General features: G+C 47.1%; 1 protein-coding gene across 1 annotated transcript in view; it reads left to right on the top strand.

Annotated features, from left to right (window-relative positions):
• Positions 1–22,626, top strand: part of COLEC12 (collectin subfamily member 12) — a 266,937-nt gene that overhangs the window by 203,388 nt on the left and 40,923 nt on the right. Inside the window, exon 3 of the mRNA XM_075316379.1 lies at positions 9,348–9,470. Coding sequence (XP_075172494.1) covers positions 9,348–9,470 — 123 coding nt within the window. The remainder of the gene's footprint in view (positions 1–9,347; positions 9,471–22,626) is intronic.

The following is a 22,626-nucleotide window of genomic DNA, read 5'->3' as shown; positions in this document are numbered from 1 at the left end:
CAAGTCATGGGTCAGCAAAGACTTTATCTACCTACCCCGGTGTCATCCTGGGGACGGATAAGAATGGCGTATTTTTGAATGTGCTTGATGCAAATCAAAACATCCTGTTTGCAACTAGGGCCCAAGTGCTGCCACTGATGGGGTGGGTGTCTGTGTGGCCCAATTTTTGGAAAAAAGGGAGACTCCGCTTGGAGTAACCCTTGCTTGCTGTGTTTTTAAAAGAAGCCAAGATGAACAGAGCTGGGATCAGGAAAGACTTTGCTACCTACCCCGGTGTCATCCTGGGGATGGTTAATTATGGCGTATTTTTGAATGTGCTTGATGCAAATCAAAACATCCTGTTTGCAACTAGGGCCCAAGTGCTGCCACTGATGGGGTGGGTGTCTGTGTGGCCCAATTTTTGGAAAAAAGGGAGACTCCGCTTGGAGTAACCCTTGCTTACATTGTTTTTAAAAGAAGCCAAGATGAACAAGTCATGGGTCAGCAAAGACTTTATCTACCTACCCCGGTGTCATCCTGGGGACGGATAAGAATGGCGTATTTTTGAATGTGCTTGATGCAAATCTAGCTGTGAAGTGTACAACTGGGGCCCAACTGCTGCCACTGAATGGGTGGGTGTGTGTGGGGCCCAATTTTTGGAAAAAAAGGGAGACTACGCTTGGAGTCACCTTGCGGTGTTTTACATGATTTTAGAATGGCGTGCCATGCCTATATCTGTGTGTCCTCCTCTTTTTCCTTGTCCAGCTGTTTTGTTTTCGCATGAGTATATGTCCTTGTCACTTTCCCATGTGTTTGAGTTGTTTGTCACCTTTTGGACACCTTTGAGTGTGTTTTCTAGGTGTTTTACTGTGTTTGTGATTGCCTGCCATTGTTTCCTATGCAGTTCGAGTTCGGTTCGTCGAACGTTCGACGAGCCGAACTCGAACGGGACCTCCGTTCGGCGAACCGACCTCGAGCCGAACCGGGACCGGTTCGCTCATCTCTAGTAAGGAGAGAGAGAGAAATACAAGCAGAGAGGCAGTAGTAGGAGAACATAAGACCAGGATAAGAATGTAAGGTTAAAGGCCGCTGTACACGCAACGACATCGCTAACGCGATGTCAATGGAGTCACGGAATTTGTGACGCACATCCGGCCTTGTTAGCGACGTCGTTGCGTGTGAAACGCACGAATGACCGTTAAAGAGCAATTTTTCTTACCTTATCGTTGATCGTTGACACGCTGTCCAGTTCCCAAATATCATTGCTGTAGCAAGATGCAGGTTCTTTGTCGTTCCTGCGGCAGCACACATCGCTATGTGTGACACCGCAGGAACGAGGAACAACATCGCACCTGCGGCCGTCGGTAATGAGGAAGGAAGGAGGTGGGTGGAATGTTTGTTCTGCTCATCTCCGCTTCTATTGGGCGGCCACTTAGTGACGTCGCTGTGACGCCGAACGAACCACCCCCTTAGAAAGAAGGCGGTTGCCGGCAACAGCGACGCCGCTAGGCAGGTAAGTATGTGTGACGGGTGTTAGCGAGGTTGTGTGGCACGGGCAGCGATTTGCCTGTGACGCTCAACCGACGGGGGCGGGTACGCACGATAGCAATATCGATAGTGATATCACTGCGTGTAAAAGGGCCTTAACTTTTCAGAAGCGACAGATAAGAGGACCTCTACCAGCGAATGTGTAAGCAGTGTGGAAAAAGTGTTGACCAGCGTAGAACGGGGGCCTTGAGTGTGACAAGGCCACCCGGCTAAGGGACACTGACAAGAGGGTGTCAAAACAGTGCAAAGACACTGGTCACCAGCAGAAAACGGTGACCTTGAGAGTGACAAGGCCCCCCAAGAGAGGGATATTAGCGCGAGGACACCGGCTCAATAAGCAACCCTGAGAAGTAGCAACGCAGTGCTAGAGGTGAGCAGTCATAACGTTACACCTGGACCCGTATGATTAATTACCAGTAGTAGTAAAAGTGTGCTGCACCAACAAATATCCCTTAATACTGGGGCGGCTTCTGTGATTGATAATGAATAAGGAAGTGTTTAATACCCATCTTGAAGAACCAGTCTATGTAAGAGTGAGAACGGACGGACAATGCCTTGTAAAAAACTGAGTTTCAAGTTATTTGCAAGTAAAGTTTAACAAGTTTTTAAACGCTGTTGTGGAGTCTCTGTCTAAACGATCCTAAACAGTACCACACTAGGTGATAGTGGAGAGAAGCAGGAGGCCTCGTGCCTAGAGGTACATGTTAGAAAGGAGAACACTTCCCCACACACACACACACACACACCACTGTAGTCTGTAGGGTGCCAGAGTGAGGAGAGCAAAGCCCCAGGCACGTTTACAACCTTATAAGCCACATTCCAGTTTAAGAGATGGTGTAGCAAAAACCTGGTGCTATACTTCCTTTAAGACAACCAGAGTGCAAGATAATGTAGGGGCAGAGACCATGATTCCAGCAATGTGTCACTTACTTGGCTGCTTGCTGTCATATTCATAAAATCCCTATTTTATCTGCAGCAGATCTATCAGGTGTCTGAATTTTTAGTTCTGTATAGCTCCGCCCACATTACTGATTGGCAGCTTTCTGCCTTTCTACAGAGTACACAGAAACCTGCCAATCAATGGTGAGGGTGGGATCATACAGAGCTTACACATATGGAGGACTACTTGCAGCAGGTATTCTACACCCTAGTGATAATTTCCTGCTAATAAAATTATGATTTTATTAAAACTACACTAAGCAGCCAAGAAAGTAACACATCATTGTAATCAGGGTCTCTATATCTACATTATGCTGCTCTCAGATTTGGTGGTAAAAACCTGGTGACAGATTCCCTTTAAAGGGGTTTTCTCACAAACTAAGTTATTTTAAAGTGGATTTTAATCAATAGATCTTGGAATAATAATAATAATTTCCACAATTTGATGTGCTTAAAGAGGACCAAACATCAGGATTTTCATATATAAAGTAAAGCCAGTGCTATACTGGCTCCAGGATGCTGAATGTAAGCATACCTTTTGTTCTGAGATTGGATGTTCTATTTCAGAAATATGTGCAAGGAAAGTTCCAGCAATGCACTGCTATTTAACAGGTGCAACAGGAAGGGAATATGTGGGTAGGGTTTTGCTATCTATTCCTGCCCTGGTCTGCCTGTCTGGCCTTGGTAGATGCTAGACTGTATGGGCTCCTTCAAAGTATGAGTCATTTCTGTCACGTGATAGGGGCATGTTCGAAATGCAGCCCATACAGTCTAACATCTACAGAGGCCAGACAGGGGCGGGAATAGATAGCAAAACCCAACCCACATATTCCCACGCTTGTTGCACCTGTCAATCAAACATAGCTTATTCTTTTTGTGAGGTAAAACATTTCCCTGCCTGTTTTTTTTTTTTATAAATAAAACTTTTGCACCATTCATGTCAGAAAAGTGGACATCTCAAATGACAGAATTTGGCCAAGAGACCGTAATACCCCAATGTTCGGGGTCTCAAAAGTGGAACTCCCCAAGGCACACATGAATGATTCTTAATATCAGTGCCTCAAAGTAGAAAACCCCTTTTAGATGCTTCCGAAATCATGTTGTTTGATGTTAAAGCTTTTACGTTATGCTTCTATAAATATTACCCAACAAAGATGTTAAGAAAGGCTTAAGGGTGCTTTACACGCTGCAACATCGCTAACGATATATCGTCAGGGTCACGGTGTTTGTGACGCACATCCGGCATCATTAGCAACATCGCAGCGTGTGACAGCTAGAAGCGACGATCAACGATCGCAAAAACGGCAAAAATCGTTGATCGTTGACACGTCGCTCCAAATCATAATGTCGTTGATGTTTCATTCTGCAGGTTGTTCATCTTTCCTGTGGCACCACACATCGCTATGTGTGACACCGCAGGAACGATGAACATCATCCTACCTGCGTCCATCGGAAAGGAGGAAGGAAGGATGTGGGCGGCATGTTCCGGCCGCTCATCTCCTCCCCTCCTCTTTTATTGGGCGGCCATTTTGTGATGCCGCAGTGACGCCGAACGCACCTCCCCCTTGAAGGAGGGATTGTTCGGCAGCAACAGCGACGTCGCTGAACAGGTATGTGCGTGTGATGCTACGGCAGCGATCACCACATGTCACACGAACGACGGGGGCGGGTGCTATCGCTCGCGACATCGCTAGCAATCGCTAGCGATGTCGCAGCGTGTAAAGCACCCTTTAACCTCATAACGACGGCCGTACGACTTAAAGCGGCGGCAAAACAGGGTACTTATTCTGTTCCGCCGCTTTAAAGCGGCGGCCCGAAAAAACCCTGTAGCGCCCCCCAGCGACCGAAAATCTCGGGGGTTTCAGCTACCGGGGGTAGCTGAGACCCCCCAGATTATGAATCGGAGTGTTTTTTTCTGGACCCCGTTAATGCGATCGCCGGTATATACCGTATATCGGTGACAACATTAAAAAAAAATAAATGGCCGGTAAAATTGATTTATTTCTCATCTGACGTTATCAAACATGTCAGATGAGAAATAAATATGAGCCCTTAGTGCCCCCAAAGCCCCCGGTAGCGGAGAAATCTATCCAACACCCCCCCCCTCCGGAAAATCCAAGATGGCGCCGACGCGCGCTGAAAACTCCCGCCGGCGCCGGCTCTGCATTCATTTCCCTCCGATCTGAAATGATCAAACATTTCAGATCGGAGGGAAATGTCCTCCCCCTGACCCCTCCTCCGGTCCACCGGAGATCTCTGGTCCCCGGAGCCCCTCCGGTTCTCCAGAGCCGCCCCCCCCTCCCCCTCCGGAGCGTGGAAGATGGCGGCGCGCAGCCGCATTCATCCTGCTCTTTCTGCCGCATGTGACACGTCACATGCGGCAGAAAGTTGTCCCCAGGTCCCGCCGTCACCCCCCCCGTCACCCCCTCCAGCCCCCGGTTTTACGTTACCTGGCTGCTGGTGCTCCGTCCCCGCGATCACGCCGCCTCCTTCTTGAAAGCTGGCGGCGCATGCGCAGACAGCGGCTATCAGCTGGATCCCTGCAAGCAGGGACGCTGACGTCGCTGCTGCACAGGCTGCTCCACTGTGGACCAGGGGAGAGTGAGTGCAGTAATCTCCAGCCACACTCCTCACATGGAGAGACTGCTGTTCTAGAAAATGGGGGGGTACGTTCTGTGAGCGTGCCCCTCATATTCTAGAATGAGGTTACTGCAGGTCACTCTGCCCTAGGTTGGACCGGGGCAGTGTGAGTGCAGTATTCTCAGATTACTGCACCCACACTGCTCATGGAGAGCTTGCTCTTCCAGAAAATGGGGGATACGTTCCCTGAACGTGCCCCCCATATTCTAGAAGGTCCAGAGTCGCCGAGGGACCTCCAAAATGGATTACAGCGACCGAAATTTATTTATTTTCAATAAATTGGTAAAAGAGGAATGTTTCGGGGAGTTTTTTTTTCAAATAATTTTTTTTTTGTCTTTATTTTTTTCTATTACTGACTGGGTTAGTGATGTCGGGTATCTGTTTAGATGCCGTGACATCACTAACCCCAGGGCTTGATGCCAGGTGACATTACAGCTGGTATCAACCCCATATATTACCCCGTCTGCCACCGCACCAGGGCGCGGGATGAGCTGGAGCGAAGCGGCAGGATTGGCGCATCTAATGGATGCGCCACTTCTGGTGCGGCTGCGGCCTGCTATTTTTAGGCTGGGAAGAGTCCAATAACCATGGCTCTTCCCACCCTGAGAATACCAGACCCCAGCTGTCCGCTTCACCTTGGCTGGTGATCTAATTTGGGGGGGACCCCACGTTTTGTTTTTTTTTTTAAAAAACGCCTGGGGAGCCCTCCAAATTGATCACCAGCCAAGGTGAAGCTGTCAGCTGTGGTTTGCAGGCTACAGCTGTCTGCTTTACCCTAGCTGGCTATCAAAAATAGGGGGGACCCCACGTCGTTTATTTTAATTATTATTTTTTGGGGGGGCTAAATACAAGGCTAGGCACCCTTTAGTGCCACATGAAAGGCACTAAAGGGCGCCAGCTTAGAATATGCAGGGGAATGGGACGTTATATTTGTTTGACATCTATCCATTCATCCATTGTAGCATTTTAGGCTGTGTGCCCACAATCGGGGTTTGCAGCGTTTTGGGCGCAGAGTGTTTTCCCTGCGTCCATAGCGCTGCGTTGTGCAGTAGAAGCACAGTGGAAGGATTTTTAGAAATCCCATGCCCAATGTGCTTCTTTTCTCCGCAGCATACACTGACGTGTGGCGCAGCTTCCCGAGCCTCAGCATGTCAATTTATGCTGCGGAGACGAGTGTTCTCTGCAGGTAGCATAGAGCTCCACAGCGGCTTGAACCCAAATCCTGGGCATGGGCAGCTGCGTTCTCCCGTGGACAACACTCACATCTCTGCAGGAAGGCTAACACTGTGTACTAGACGCTGTGTCGCTGGATCATGGCCACATAGCCTAACAGTGAGAATATTTGTTGCTACAGCAACATTTTTGTGAAGTACCTGTGGATTCAAAATGCTTACTATACTCCTGAATAAAATCCAGTTTCCAAAATGGGGTCACTTGTGGGGGGGGGGTTCTGCTGTATAGGGACCCAAGGGGCCCTGCAAATGTGACATGGTGCCCGCAATTTATTTCAACTTTTCCAGAATTCAAATGGTGCTCTTTCCATTCCAAGCCCTCCCATTTATCCAAACAGAGGTTTTTGGCCACATGTGGGGTATCCCTGTGCTCATAAGACATTGGATAATAACCTGTGGGGTCCACGGTTTGTTGTTGTCTCTTGAAAAAGTAAGAGATTTGATGCTGAAGCAACATTTTTGTGAAAAAAATGAAAATTTTCAATATGGCAACCTAAGCTTATCAAATTCTGTGAAGTACTCTTGGATTCAAACTGCTCAATATACACCTAGATAAAAGCCTTGAGGTGTCTTGTTTCCAAAATGGGGTCATTTGTGGGGGACCTCCACTGTTTAGGCACCTCAGGGGCTCTCCAAATGCAACATGGCGTCCGCTATTGATTCCAGCTAATTTTGCAGTCAAATGGCACTCCTTCCCTTCCGAGCCCTGCCATGCACCCAAACAGTTGATTTCCACCACATATAAGGTATCGCCAAACTCAGGAGAAATTTCACAATAAATTTTATGCTGAATTTTTTCCTTTTACACTTGTAAAAAAAAAAGCTACCTGGTTGAAATAACAATTTTGTGGTAAAAATGTATTTTTTTATTTTCACAGCTCAACATTCTAAACTTCTGTGAAGTACCTGAGGGTTCAGGGTACTCGCCAAACATCTAGATAAATTCCTTCTGGGGTCTATTTTCCAAAATGGGGCCACATGTTGGGGAGCTTCACTGTATAGGCACCTCAGGGGCTCTCCAAATGCAACATGGTGTCCGCTATTGATTCCAGCCAATTTTGCAGTCAAATGGCACTCCTTCCCTTCCGAGCCCTGCCATGCGCCCAAACAGTTGATTTCCACCACATATAAGGTATCGCCAAACTCAGGAGAAATTGCATAATAAATGTTATGCTGAATTTTTTCCTTTTACTCTTGTAAAATAAAAAGCTACCTGGTTGAAATAACAATTTTGTGGTAATTTTTTTTTTTTTTTTTTTTCATGGCTCAACGTTATAAAATTCTGTGAAGCACCTGGGGGTTCAGGGTACTCACCAAAGTTCTAGATAAATTCCTTGAGGGGCCTAGTTTCCAAAATGGGGTCACTTGTGCGGGGTTTCTGCTGTTTAGGTACCTTAGGGGACCTCCAAATGCGACATGGTGCCCGCAATCTTTTTCAGCCAAATTTCCTTTCCAAAATTCAAATATTGTTCCTTCCGTTCCAAGCCCTCCCATTTGTCCAAACAAAGGTTTCAGACCACATGTGAGGTATCACCGCGCTCATAAAAAAGTGAGTAACAAACCTTGAGGTCAAAGTTTTGGTATTACCTCTTAAAAAAGTAAAAAAATGAATGCTAAAGCAACATTTTTGAGAAATTGATTAAAATGTTCAATATGACAACGTAACAATAACAAAATCTGTGAAGTACCTGTGGATCCAAAATGCTCACTATACCCCTAGATAGAAGCCTTGAGGGGTCTAGTTTCCAAAATGGTATTACTTGTGAGGGGTTTCTTCTGTTTAGGTACCATAGCGGACCTGTAAATGCAACATGGTGCCCGCAATCTATTTCAGCCAAATTTGCTTTCCAAAATTCAAATATTGCTCCTTCTGTTCCGAGCCCTCCCATTTGTCCAAACAGAGGTTTCTGACCACATGTGGGGTATTGGCGCGTTCATAAGAAAGTGGGTAACAAGTTTTGGGGTCCATTTTGTTATGTTATTTCTTCTAAAAGTGAATAAATTTGGGTTAGAGCAACATTTTTAGGTAAAATTTAATTTTTGCTTTTTTTTCATTCCACATTGCTTTTGTTCATGTGAAGCACCTGAAGGGTTAATAAACTTCTTGAATGTGGTTTTGAGTACTTTGGGGGGCGCAGTTTTTAGAATTCTGTTACTTTTGGGTATTTTCTGTCACCTAAGCCCCTCAAAGTCACTTCAAATGTGATGTGGTCCCTAAAAAAATGGTTTTGTAAATTTTGATGTAAAAATGGGAAATTGCTGATAAACTTTGAACTCTTCTAACTTCCTAACAAAAAAAATTTTGTTTCCAAAATTGTGCTGATGTAAAGTAGACATGTGGGAAATGTTATTTATTAACTATTTTGTGTCACAGAAATCTCTGGTTTAACGGTATAAAAATTCAAAAGTTGAAAATTGCTAAATTTTCAAAATTTTTGCCAAAATTCAATTTTTTTCATAAATAAACGCAAAAAATATTGTCCTAAATTTGGTACTAACATGAAGTCCAATATGTGACAAAAAACAATCTCAGAATCACCAGGATCCGTTGAAGCGTTCCAGAGTTATAACCTCATGAAGTGACACTGGTCAGAATTGCAAAATTTGGTCTGGTCATTAAGGTGAAACTTAGCTCCGTCACTAAGGGGTTAAAGGTGCAAAAATATCATTTTATTGATTAAAAACAAAACAAACACAGAAATGGTTAAAATCACAAAGGATCAAGAATGTGCAAGGGAAGACGGAAAATCGCAAGACGGCTATAAGAATATTTGAATATTTGATAATATAATAGAATAAATACCACAAGTACATCACAAAACCTTTTGTGGTATTTATTCTATTATATTATCAAATATTCTTATAGCCACCTTAAGTGTTCCTGAATCTCTTTGTTGGGTAATATTATTGTTGTTATATTCCGAGGCTCTTTATGGATTACCCTGTGGAACATCCTTCTAATTATAGGTCATATGCTTCTATAAATAGTTATTCATTTTGTTTTTACAGGTATACAAGAAGGAACCCAGTGTACGAAGTGCAAAAATAACTGGGCATTGAAATTTTCAATCATACTACTATACATTCTTTGTGCCTTACTTACTATCACGGTGTCCATACTAGGATACAAAGGTATGTGCGAGTATTGTACAATATTTAAGTAAACAAACACATAATCCAAAAGAATGCAACAACTTCACGGGCGGACATTACATTTGTGAAACCTTGGAGATCACACAAGGGTCCAAGAGGTCAGGGGGCCCATTTCTACCTCCAAAGCAGGTGAAATTGTGCAGTATGAGGAGCTCTTGGACTGGAAAGGACCCATATATTGTTCTTGAAGAAAAGAAATTATGGTCCTGCACCACCGCACATTACCTTAACAGGTGTTGTTGAGGAGAGAGTCTGGTCAGGTACTCCAAATAAAACACTGGCAGGGGGTGCTCGTCTTGCAACAAAAGTAAGTGTCCAATAAGTAATCCACAAAAGCAGAAGAAGCGGCACAACCCACAATGTAGCCATGGATCCGTAGAGGTGCAAGCACACACTAAATGGCCGTCGTCCGTAAAGGCACCTGGCTTCCTTCCCGCAGTTTTATCGCACACTTTGGAATAAACAAGATTTTTGAGCTACATCGTGCATTGTGCCACTTCTTCTGCTTTCGTGGATTACCCATATATTGTTCTTGCACAGGGGCTCTCTTCTTTCTGTGTCCTTTAGTGAATCATTTTATGAAGTAATAAAAAGTATAAAAAATAAATATGTCACAATTCTTCACAGAGCTTATTATGTTCCAGGAAAATTACATAAAATATTTCCTAATACGACATATAGGTGTTTTGGAGGCTGTTATACTCCAGGGGAGATGAAGCACATTTGGCGGCTCTGCCCACAAGTAAAAGCTTTCTGGCAAAGTATCAGTTGCCTAATTATAAATATTGTAGGAAGATCCATCCAACTCGATCCATCTGTCTTGCTTTTCGTGGTTAAACATCTTGGAATCTCTAATAGAACCTTCCCTCTCCTTAATTAAATTACCATGGCCTCCAGAATTCACATGGCATTAAAATGAAAAAGTCCAACTCTGTCATTCTCCATGGTTAACGATAGAATCAGTGTTACATGTTATATGAACGAATAGAGGCAACAAGAGCAGATACTTTAGAGCCTTTCTATGACAGTTGGAACCCGTGGATAGAGATCTATTCAGACCCACATCTGAATCAAGCGCTGCATCCATCACATTAAAGTCACATGGTATAATACTCCTTGTTAAAATGTTTCTTTCATGTTATCTGCTATCACTGATTAAAATATCATTAATTCTAACGAACGTAAAGAATTATTCTGACACTTAAGCCTAAGCCACACGGCATGAAAATGAATTTGAGTGTAGTGCGATAAAAAAATCGCATTCCACTCGGACCAATATTAGCCTGTGTGTCAGCGCATATGAGCGATTATTTTCTCAGCCCTAATCGGACCGAGAAAACAATCGCAGCATGCTGCAGCTGTAATGCGATCCTGTTTTCTCTCGCACCCATTTAAGTCTATGGGGTGAGAGAAAAATCGCACTGCACACCGCAAGTGCAGGGCGACAATGGCAATAGCCAGCAAAGGAGGAGAGAGGGAGTTAAATCGCTCCCCTCCTCAGTGCCGGCCCACCCCTTCTCAGTGCCGGCCCGCCCCCCGAAGCTGAGGTCCGCTCGCATGATCGGACCTCAGTTGTCATGACACTCAGCTCTGCTGTACTGCCAGCGCAAGCCGAGTGTCATGCGAGGAGATCGCAGTAATCCCCATGTGGCGCCAGCCTTAGTTTTATGTTTTCTCCTCAGCCCTGATCCATTGTATGGTATACGACAAACATTTCTCACAAACCCCCTGCAAGGGGAATGTTACAAGTTGTTTATTTCTGTATTAAAATATGTTAATAAAACATTTTTGAAACCAAAAAAAAAATACGTCATAAAAATAGCAAGACATAACACAAATGATTAATTAGAAAAAGACTTAAAAGGGAATCTGTCACCAGGTTTTTTCCACCTAATCTGAGAGCAGCATGATGAAAAAAAAGAGACCCTGATTCGAGCGATGTGTCACTTACTGGGCTGCTTAGTTTAGTTTTGGTAAAATCACTGATTAATCAGCAGGAGACTATCATTAGAGACCTACTTGGCGTGCTGCCAGGTAGTCCAGCATATTCACTAGCTCTGTATAACTGCTAGATCTGCAGCAGAGAAAACATACATGGATTTTATCAAAATGAAAGCAAACAGCTCAATAAGTGACACCGCTGGAATCGGGGTCTCTGTTTCTATATTATGCTGCTCTCAAATGAGGCAGCAAAAACCTGGTGATAGATTCACTTTAAAGAGGTTATCCACTACTTTAACATTGATGATCATCAATTTCTGATCGGCCGGGGTCCAACATCCGACATCCTCCACAGATCAGCTGTTCTCGGTGTAAGCGGCGGTCGGAAACACTAAGTTCCAGAGCTACACAGTCTAGATCCATTGACAAATAGTGGCCGCTGCCGGGTACTGCACACATATTTATTTGAATAGGGTGCAGATTTGCAATACTCATGACCACTATAGAATTGACATAGCTGCACAGCTCCGTAGTTTAGCAGTTCTGGCCGCTGCCAACACCAGGAGCAGATAGGCCATTAATGTTAAAGTAGTGGACAACCTCTTTAAGGAGGAACAGCTGGAGACAATACCTGAAAGTACCTTGCACAGTTAGAGTATACCTGGTAAACCTGCCGTGTACTCAGCATAATAGCGTAGGTATGTACAGGTAAACGCATCAGTTGCGACATATATGTCTTTTATGAATTTTATGACTTAATAAAATGATTGACTCTTTCGTATTTGGTTTTGCCCTGCATACTTTTGGATCATGTACATCTATTTCAGTGTTGCTTATATGCAATTAATATATGGATTTTGGCTGTCGGTGGTTTAATATTAAAGTAAAGTTCAATCAAGCAACAGCAAGTCTGGTGATACAGAGCATACAGTGCGGGAAATAAATATTTGATCCCTTGCTCATTTTGTAAATTTGCCCACTGACAGACATGAACAGTCTATAATTTTAAGGGTAGGTTAATTTTAAAAGTGAGAGATCGAATATGAAAAATAAAATCCAGAAAATCACATTGTGAGATTTTGCATTCTTACTATTCCACCAACAGTTGTCTCCTTCTCACCCAGCGTCTTACTTAGGCCGGGTACACATATCCGTCTTTTCACCGGTTTGACGGATGCGGCGCACGCCAGTACAGTGTATACAGTACACTGGCAGCGCAACAAGCGCCAGTCACATGTTGTCATGTGACCGGAGCGTGTGACCCGGAAGTTGCGGCGCTGCCACTGTACTGTATCATACTGTACTGCTGTGCGCCGCATCCATCAAACCGGTGAAAAGCTGGATATATGTATCCGGCCTTATGGTTTTGTAGCCCATTCCAGCCTTGTGCAGGCCTATAATCTTGTCCCTGACATCCTTAGACAGCTCTTTGGTCTCGCCCATGTTGTAGAGGTTAGAGTCTGACTGATTAATTGAGTCTCTAGACAGGAGTCATTTATACAGGTGACAATTTAAGACAGCTGTATTTAATGCAGGTAACAAGTTGATTAAGAGCATCTAAGTGGTCTGTAGGGGCCAGAACTCTTAATGGTTGGTAGGGGAACAAATACTTATTTCTCTCTGCAAAATCAAATAAATTTATATAATTTATACAATGTGATTTTCTGGAATTTATTTTGGATAGTCTATCTTGCACTGTTAAAATTAACCTACCATTAAAATTATGGACTGTTCATGTCTTTGGCAGTGGGCATACTTACAAAATCAGCAAGGGATAAAATACTTATTTCCTGCACTGTATGACTGGAAGGTATCAATACTAGGCTTATTGACTGTCATTACTGTGTAATCAGAAAATAATTTAAAACACCACTCCAGTTATTTTTTTTCTTTTTCTTTTCATTTTTGTTAGGTATCATATGTGTAAGTATACTGATGGCAGTGATATACTCACTGGTCACCATCTTCTCCTGGTTTCAGTGGCACTTTGGTCTGCTTTGCTCCAGGTGACAGCATCTATAATCTGCTGGATACTCTGTGGAGTGGCAGGGACTCTTCCTAATGTAAGCCTATGGGACTCAGAATGCAGCTGTCTAGCTACATTTTGAGTCTCATACACTTGCATTGAGAAAACTCGAAAAGTGAACTCCACTCCACCGACCAAACACTATGAAATTTGGCAGGTCACAATTGCAGTCATGCGGTGCCTCAGCAAACCAGAGCGCTGCTGAAACCGGGAGAAGAAAGCAACTGGCACGTATACTACTACAAAGTTGATGCTTACATACATGATACCTAACAAAGGGAAAAACTAAAAACACTGTAGTGTTGCCTTAAGAATTTTTGGTGTTTTTCGATGTTTAGTAGTGATGAGCGAGCTCGCGTGCTCGGTACTCGTAATGAGCAGTTGAAAGCTCGGATGGGCGTGACTCGAATACCCCAGTATAATGGAAGTCAATGGGGGACTCGAGAATTTTTCTGGCAGACACTCGAGTTCCCCATTGACTTCCATTATACTGGGATACTCGCACCCATCCGATCATCCAACTGCTGGTTACAAGTACCGAGTTCCCCATTGACTTCCATTATACTGGGGTACTTGAGTCACGCTCAACCGAGTGTGTGACTGCTCGTTACAAGTACTGAGCACTTGAGCATGGTAGGGCTCGCTCATCACTAATGTTTAGGCATGTATTTTTAATCTTGAATTCTTAGGCTATGTGTCCACGAGAGAATGTTGCTGCGGATTTTTCTGCCTCAAAATCCGCAGCTTTCCACCAGAATCCGCACCTTAGCATAGCTGCGGATTTGACGAGGATTTGACGCGGATTTCGTTGCGGATTTTGATGCGGATTTTGTCCATTGTACTCTAATGTGTTTCTGAATAAAGCTTTGACTGTTTTGAAGGCAAAAAAAAGTCTCTTTATGTCATTTCCTGTCCCAACCCTCCTTTCTTCTCCATTATCCATTTTACAGAAAAGCTGCGGCCAACACCACTGGGCTCTTACATTCTAACAGGCTGTATATAATAACCCAGTGGTGGTGGCCGCAGCTTATAGCCAAAAAATGTGGTCCCATGTTCCCTTTCACTGTTATTTAAAAAAAAAAAAAAAAAAGTGCTCCGCTGTATTTTCACTGTCCAGCCCGATGCAAGCAAGCAACTGAGGGCTGTGCTTCTCAGCGGGATAAGGCTGAAGCATTCTCTGCCCCTCCCACTGAGAAAAACAGTCCTCAGCTGCCCCTGAAAATGGCGGCTCCGTTGTGAAGCGCCATTCTCAGGTGCTGTACCGAGGCTCATCCAGCTGCCCTGATGCATTTGGCTGGCTGGGTAATATAAGGGGTTAATGCCAGTTTTCTGCAAACTGGCACTAAGCCCGAGGTTCATAATGTCATGCCTGTGTAGACACAGCCATTATGAACCTCCGTTTGGGAAAAAAGAAAACACAACACCTTTATTAAAAATTTTAATTGAAAGAAAAACACATACATCCCTGATTCCCATCTTTATTACTCCCAAGCCTCAGAGGTTAATCCAGGATAATATCACAGGAAAGCTCTCTGCCGGCTGCTGGGAGCGGCAGAACTCACTGGCCGGGTCAGCTCAGTTCATAGCTGAGCTCGGGTCAGCTGACTTCACAGCATCAGCTGACCCGGGCACAGAAGTCAGCCGGTCAGCTGACTTAATTCGCGAGCGCGGGCGGGTCAGCTGAGTGCACACCGACAGCTGACTCATCTGACCCGGGCACCAGGGCCGGATTATAGGCGGGGCAGGCGGGGCTGGAGCCCAGGGGCCCCCACCAAAAGAGCTTCTAAGGGGGCCCCCACCATACTTGGCACTAGGCACCTGTCAGCATTTTTTTTTTCACACCCTCTCCCCCTCCGTAAAGACAGTCTAATAAATCAGCTGTGTTTTCGGGGGGGGGGCACCGCTATTTATTTGCATCTGCGTCTTTAAGACGCAAAAACAAACTGCGGGCACAGGACGCTGATTGACCTCGGAAGTACCAGCGGCCGCTTGAACTTCCGGGGTCAGAGGTGTGCTAATGCTCCCTGCTATGTGCTGCGGCCGTACCTAGAAGCAGGGGCACGGTGTGGTGGGCCGCTGTCTGCTGTCTGCTGTCCCCGCTGCGCTCCTTACATGCCAGGCACACTAGCAGGAGCAGGAGGCAGCGAGCTGTGCCGGCTCTGCTGTGTGCCGGCTCTGCTGTGTGCCGGCTCTGCTGCGTGCCGGCTCTGCTGTGTGCCGGCTCTGTTGTGTGCCGGCTCTGCTGTGTGCCGGCTCGTACACTGCAGAGGAGCGCAGCAGAGCCGATGACCGCAGCTTCATGTTTCCGTTCCTATTCAAATGTATTTGCGTCTTTCAGACGTAAATACATTTGAACAGCGCGCCGGGACCCGGCCCCGCCCCCGACGTGCAGCAACGTGATGAGATCAGCACCTTGCTGACGTCATCACAGTGCTGCCGGCGCCACACAGGGGACATGAGGAAGCGAGCGCTCCATGAAGGAGCTGAAGAGACAGGTGTAATTAATGGGGATGAGTGAGGAGGGGCTAAGGACACATAACGGGGAACATTTGTGAAGGAACACAGCTCTGTGACAGGCAGAGGAGGAGTACTGTATTCTGAGGGAGGGGGGGAGGCAGGAGTGTGTAGGGATGGAGCAGTGTAATTTGCGTGTGTAGGGGGTGATGAGGGCTGTATTGTGTGTGGGGGGAGGGGTAATGGGGGGTGCATTGTATTGTGTGTGAGGAGAGGGGTAATGGGGGTGCATTGTGTGTGTGTGTGTGTGTGGGGGGGGGGGAGGGGTAATGGGGGGGTGCATTGTATTGTGTGTGTGGGGAGGGGTAATGGGGGGTGCATTGTATTGTGTGTGGGGGGAGGGCTAATGTGTGTGGGGGGAGGGGTAATGGGGGTGCATTGTATTGTGTGTGGGGGGAGGGCTAATGGGGGTGCATTGTGTGTGTGTGTGTGTGTGTGGGGGGGGGGGGGGAGGGGTAATGGGGGGGTGCATTGTATTGTGTGTGTGGGGAGGGGTAATGGGGGGTGCATTGTATTGTGTGTGGGGAGGGGTAATGGGGGGTGCATTGTATTATGTGTGTGTGTGGGGAGGGGTAATGGGGGGTGCATTGTATTGTGTGTGTGTGTGTGTGTGGGGAGGGGTAATGGGGGGTGCATTGTATTGTGTGTGGGGAGGGGTAATGGGGGGTGCATTGTATTGTGTGTGGGGAGGGGTAATGGGGGGTGCATTGTATTGTGTGTGTAGGGGTAATGGGGGGTGCATTGTATTGTGTGTGTGTGTGTGTGTGGGTAATGGGGGGTGCATTGTATTGTGTGTGTGTGTAGGGGTAATGGGGGGTGCATTGTGTGTGTGTGTGTGTGTGTGTGGGTAATGGGGGGTGCATTGTATTGTGTGTGTGTGTGTGTAGGGGTAATGGGGGGTGCATTGTATTGTGTGTGTGTGTGTGTGTGTAGTGGTAATGGGGGGTGTATTGTGTGTGTGTGTGTGTGTGTGTGTAGGGGTAATGGGGGTTGTATTGTGTGTGTGTGCGTGTGTGTGTAGGGGTAATGGGGGGTGCATTGTATTGTGTGCGAGTGTGTGTAGGGGTAATGGGGGGTGCATTGTATTGTGTGTGCGTGTGTGTGTAGAGGTAATGGGGGGTGCATTGTATTGTGTGTGTGTAGGGGTAATGGGGGGGTGCATTGTATTGTGTGTGGGGAGGGGTAATGGGGGGTGCATTGTATTGTGTGTGTAGGGGTAATGGGGGGTGCATTGTATTGTGTGTGTGTGTATGTGTGTGGGTAATGGGGGGTGCATTGTATTGTGTGTGTGTGTGTAGGGGTAATGGGGGGTGCATTGTGTGTGTGTGTGTGTGTGGGTAATGGGGGTGCATTGTATTGTGTGTGTGTGTGTGTGTGTAGGGGTAATGGGGGGTGCATTGTATTGTGTGTGTGTGTGTGTGTGTGTGTGTGTAGTGGTAATGGGGGGTGTATTGTGTGTGTGTGTGTAGTGGTAATGGGGGGTGTATTGTGTGTGTGTGTAGGGGTAATGGGGGTTGTATTGTGTGTGTGTGTGCGTGTGTGTGTAGGGGTAATGGGGGGTGCATTGTATTGTGTGCGTGTGTGTGTAGGGGTAATGGGGGGTGCATTGTATTGTGTGTGTGTGTGTGTAGGGGTAATGGGGGTGCATTGTATTGTGTGTGTGTAGGGGTAATGGGGGGTGCATTGTATTGTGTGTGTGTGTGTGTGTGTGTGTGTGTGGGGGGGGGGTGATGGGGGGTGCATTGTAGTGTGTGTGTGTGTGTGTGTGTCAGAGATGTGTGTGTAAGAAGCAGTACTGTGTGTGTATATATGAATTAGAGCAGTCTGTGCGCCCCCCCCCCTTGAACTATATGGGTTCCCCAGAGCGCTATGTCACCCATCGCAGTGATGAGTACACCACCAGAGCTGTTTGCCACTCCAGTAACGTCTATGCCCCCTGCCCCTCCTGTAATGTATATATCGTAGCCCCCAGCCCCTCTTGTGATGTATATACAGCAGTGCTGTCAGTGTGCAGTCATGTCTGTTAGTGACAGCCATCGTGAAACAGCCACATGTCCTGAAGGAGCTGGACGGAAACAAGCGGGAGAGGTGAGTGAGGCTGCTGGCGACTTTCCCATATTAATACCTGTAAGGGCTCATGCGCACGTAACTGCTGAATATTCTGCAGCGATTTGACAGCACATGTGCGCGTCAAATCGCTGCAGAAACACTGCATAATGGATGCAGTTTTTCTGTACAAAAAAAGCCGATTTCATGCGCTCTGGCTGCTTCCCCCACCATAGACAGTGGGAGCTGCATCCATAGCACACGGAATAATTGACATGCTCATTTTATGAACGCACGGATTTGGGTCAACATTTTAGCACCCAAATCACTGCGTTCATAAAAGCAATGGGTGCACGTATCATGCACAATCTACATAGATTGTGCAGGGGACGCACGACGCATGCATTTACACTGCAGTGCTATACGCAGCGTAAATGCATGTAATTACGCAACGTGCGCACGAGCCCTAATGCGTCTGTGTCTGCATGTATGTCAGTGTATATGACTGTGCATATATTTGTCTGTTTATATGTATTTTTCTGAATTTGTCTTCAAATATGTATATCTATGCCTGTATGTGTGTGTGCGTGTCTGTGTGTGGATGGGGTCCACTGAGACTCTTTCACCCGGAGGCCACAAAACCCTGGAGCTGGCCCTGGCTGCCTTAACATTGGGATCAATAAAAAATATGTGACAAAAGCTTTACACGCTACAATATATCTAACGATGTGTTGGCGGGGTCACGTCGTAAGTGACACACATCCGGTATCGTTAGTGATATTGTAGTGTGTGACAGCTACGTGCGACCCTGATTGTGCATTAAAACGTTGATTGCATACACGTCGTTCATTTTCTAAAAATTGAACGTCTCTTTGTTCATCGTTCTTGAGGCAGCACACATCGCTCCATGTGACACCCCGGGAACGATGAACTGCAGCTTACCTGCGTCCCGCCGGCAATGCGGAAGGAAGGAGGTGGGCGGGATGTTTACGTCTCTCTCATCTCCGCCCCTCCGCTTCTATTGGCCGGCCGCTGTGTGACGTCCCTTTCACTTCAGGAAGTGGATGTTCACCGCCCACAGCGAGGTCATTTGGAAGGCAAGTACATGTGACGGGGGTTAATCGTTTGTGCGACACGGGCAACAAATTGCCTGTTCCGCACATACGATGGGGGCGTGTGCGATCGCATACGAGATCGAAATGTGTAAAGCAGCCTTAACTCTGCTTTCTGTGTGTAAGTGGACAGCTGTGATTTATCCTGGGCTGTATCTGTATTGTAGTACTGTAAATCTGAATGTGGCAGAACAGGATAAGATAAATGTTCATTGGATTTATATCTAAATGCTACGGTTCGTGCTCTACTGTTATGGCTAAAAATGTTAACGTTATGGGGCCCCCACCAGATTTTCTGCCCAGGGGCCCCCACCAACCTTAATCCGGCCCTGCCGGGCACGGACGTCAGCCGGTACCAGCAGCCGGAAGAGAGCTTTGCAGCATCTCGTACACTGACGGCTGCTGTGACCGGCTGACGTCCATGCCCGGGTCACATGACTGCACATCGTCAGCTGTCGGTGTGCAGTCAGCTGACCCGCCTGCGCTCGCGAATTAAGTCAGCTGACCAGGGCTCTGATATCAGACGTTCCCAGCTGCCGGAAGAGAGCTGTGCAGCATCTCGTACACTGACGGCTGCTGTCACCGGCTGACGTCAGTGCCCGGGTCAGCCGGGTGCACATCGGAGCTGTCATGGATTATTGTCGGGGGATTCAGGGAGTAATAAAGATGGAAATCAGGGATGTGTATGTGTGTTTTTATTTCAAATAAAAAATTTTTAAAAAGTGTTTTCTTTTCTTTATTACCAAACGGAGGTTAATAATGGCCGTGTCTACACAGGCATGACATTATGAACCTCGGGCTTAGTGCCAGTTTGCAGAAAACTGGCATTAACCCCGTTATATTACCCAGCCAGCCAAATGCATCAGGGCAGCTGGATGAGCCTCGGTACAGCACCTGAGAATGGCGCTTCACAACGGAGCCGCCATTTTCAGGGGCAGCTGAGGACTGTTTTTCTCAGCGGGAGGGGCAGAGAATGCTTCAGCCTTATCCCGCTGAGAAGCACAGCCCTCAGTTGCTTGCTTGCATCGGGCTGGACAGTGAAAATACAGCGGAGCACATTTTTTTTTTTAAAAAAAAAGAATTGTGAAAAAAGACCTGGGATCCTGTTTTGCCAGCTAAAAGCAAGCAGCCTGTAACTAGCTGCTTTTAGCTGGCAATCCAGAGTCCGGACACAACACGACTACACTGCCACTACTCTACACTACAAAATGGTGAAACTTCCTCTTCCTGAACTATCCTACATCACTTACTGCGGATTTGTTTGCGAGATCTGCACCAAATCCGCAGGAAAAAGAGCCTGTGGGAACAGACCTGCGGATTTCTTGCAAATTTTACACCTTGCATTGACTTGCATGGGAAAAATCCGCAACAAAATCCGCAACAATACTTGACATGCTGCAGATTTTTCCGGATCAAAATCCGCGGCAAATCCGCCGCGGAAAAATCCGCAGCATGGACACAGCATTTCCAAAATGCCATTGAAATGGCTTGGAAGTGCTGCTGATGCAGATTTTCGGCAAATCCGCGGTAAATCCGCGGCAAATCCGCGGTAAAATCCGCGGTAAATCCGCAGCGTGGGCACATAGCCTTATAGTTTTCACTATCACCACTGAGCCCAACAAGGCTGACATTGCTTGCTCTGTACAGATCACTTTTCAGTAGTGATTCTGTTATCATTAAAGACTGGATTACAATGGCCACTAACAGCTATTTATAGATAACATAAATTTCACCATTCACTATTCCTGCATAATGGTAGAGAGCTTACAATATATTCCCATGAAAGTCAATAAACATCTCCAGACAATTGTTTACAGTATACACAAGCAAGGGACGGAGTAATACGTGCAATTAATAGATAATTTTAATATAAATAGTTACAAAAATGTACAAGACATAAAGTACAAGCTGCCAAGAAGCTATAGCATGCTGGCATAGTCAGCCTGGCTTAAATTTATGGGTTTAAGGCTATGTGCGCACGTTGCGTAAATACATGCAGTTACACTGTGCTTTGTAGCGCAGCGTAACTGCATGCGTCCTGCGTCCCCTGCACAGTCTATGGAGATTGTGCAGGGGCCGTGTGCACGTGGCGTCTGAGAGCGCAGAGCTTCGGCTGCTGCCCGAAGCGCTGCATTCTAAGAAGTGACATGTCACTTCTTCCGTGCGCTTTGCCGGCAGCTCCTGCTCTGTCTATGGCAGGAGCTGCAGGCAGAGCGCATGGAATCGGCTTTTTTTTTTCCTCTACAGACATGTTCTGCAGCGATTTGAAGCGCACGTGTGCTCTTCAGATCGCTGCAGAAATTTCTGCAGGGCTAGTACGCAACGTGCGCACATAGCCTAACTTATATCGTACTCTCTTTTTACAACCACTACCCTGTGTGGCTTGGTACCTTTACCCACGCTGCATTTATTCCTGGCGGTGCTATTGTCGCGGGCGGAGGAGGGGACGCTGCGCTCTCCCACTGCTCGGGTCCGGCCGCTGCTGCTGCGGCTGCTGTTGCTCGGTGGTGGCTCGAGCGGTGGGCCGGATCCCGGGGACTCGAGCGGCGCTCCTCGCCCGTGAGTGAAAAGGGTGGTGATTGGATTGTGGGGATTTGGTTATTGTCCGTGACGCCACCCACGGTTGTGGTGAGTTTGGTGATACCACCGCTGCTCTGAACGGGGATCCCGGGAGCGATGACAGGGAGCAGCCTGGATGTTAGTTCTCCCCTCCGTGGGTAGGGGGGTTAGTAGTCCCGGGGCCCGGTGATGGGGTAGGGATGGATGGCAGGCGGGTTACGGGGCCAGGCGAGGTGCAGGGTCGCGGGGGCAGCGCTGTGCCGCACGGCACGGTGGTACTCACTCAGCCAATGATGAGGACACAGTTCTCGGTAAAACACACGGCTGGATGGACGGGTCCCACAGACGGCTGCGGTGTTTCTCCTCCCGGCAGGTTGATGCTGACTGCCTTTCCCTGCACCTATGTAGTGTAATGGTTCCAATGGGTTCCCACCGGTAACCCGCTCTCCAGCTTGGATGGGTGCTGAAGGAGCCCCTTTTGCCCGCAGGCTCTGACCCTGGGAACTTTAGCCTTGGCGGTGACTGTGTTTCCCTCTCTCGGTTGGACGGTTGCCTTCTGACGGGACTTGGCTGCTGGGAAACCCAGGAGGTTCCCTTCGCTAACGGATTTGGGAAATTCACGGCGACTCCTAGCCTTGCCGGGGTCCGTAAGCCCCTGCCGGATGGTGCTGGCTTCTCTTTGCATACCGGTCCGGTACCGCCGGGCCACCGCCCGTCCACGGTCCTTACGGTTAGGTCCAATAGGCCACTCCTGCAGACGGTCACCACCGTCTGCCAACCTTGCTGATCCGTCCGGGCCACACACCCGGACCAACTTCAGGCTTCTCTTCTGCCACTTTTCTTCCTCTCACTTTCACTTCCAAACTAATCTCTCTACTTTTCCCGCCTCCAGGACTGTGAACTCCTCGGTGGGCGGGGCCAACCACCTGGCCCACCC

The sequence above is a fragment of the Anomaloglossus baeobatrachus genome, chromosome 6 (assembly GCF_048569485.1).
Source record: "Anomaloglossus baeobatrachus isolate aAnoBae1 chromosome 6, aAnoBae1.hap1, whole genome shotgun sequence".
Lineage (NCBI taxonomy): Eukaryota > Metazoa > Chordata > Amphibia > Anura > Aromobatidae > Anomaloglossus > Anomaloglossus baeobatrachus.
The sequence above is the reverse complement of the archived record's forward strand: the minus strand, read 5'-3'. Positions and strand labels throughout refer to the sequence as shown.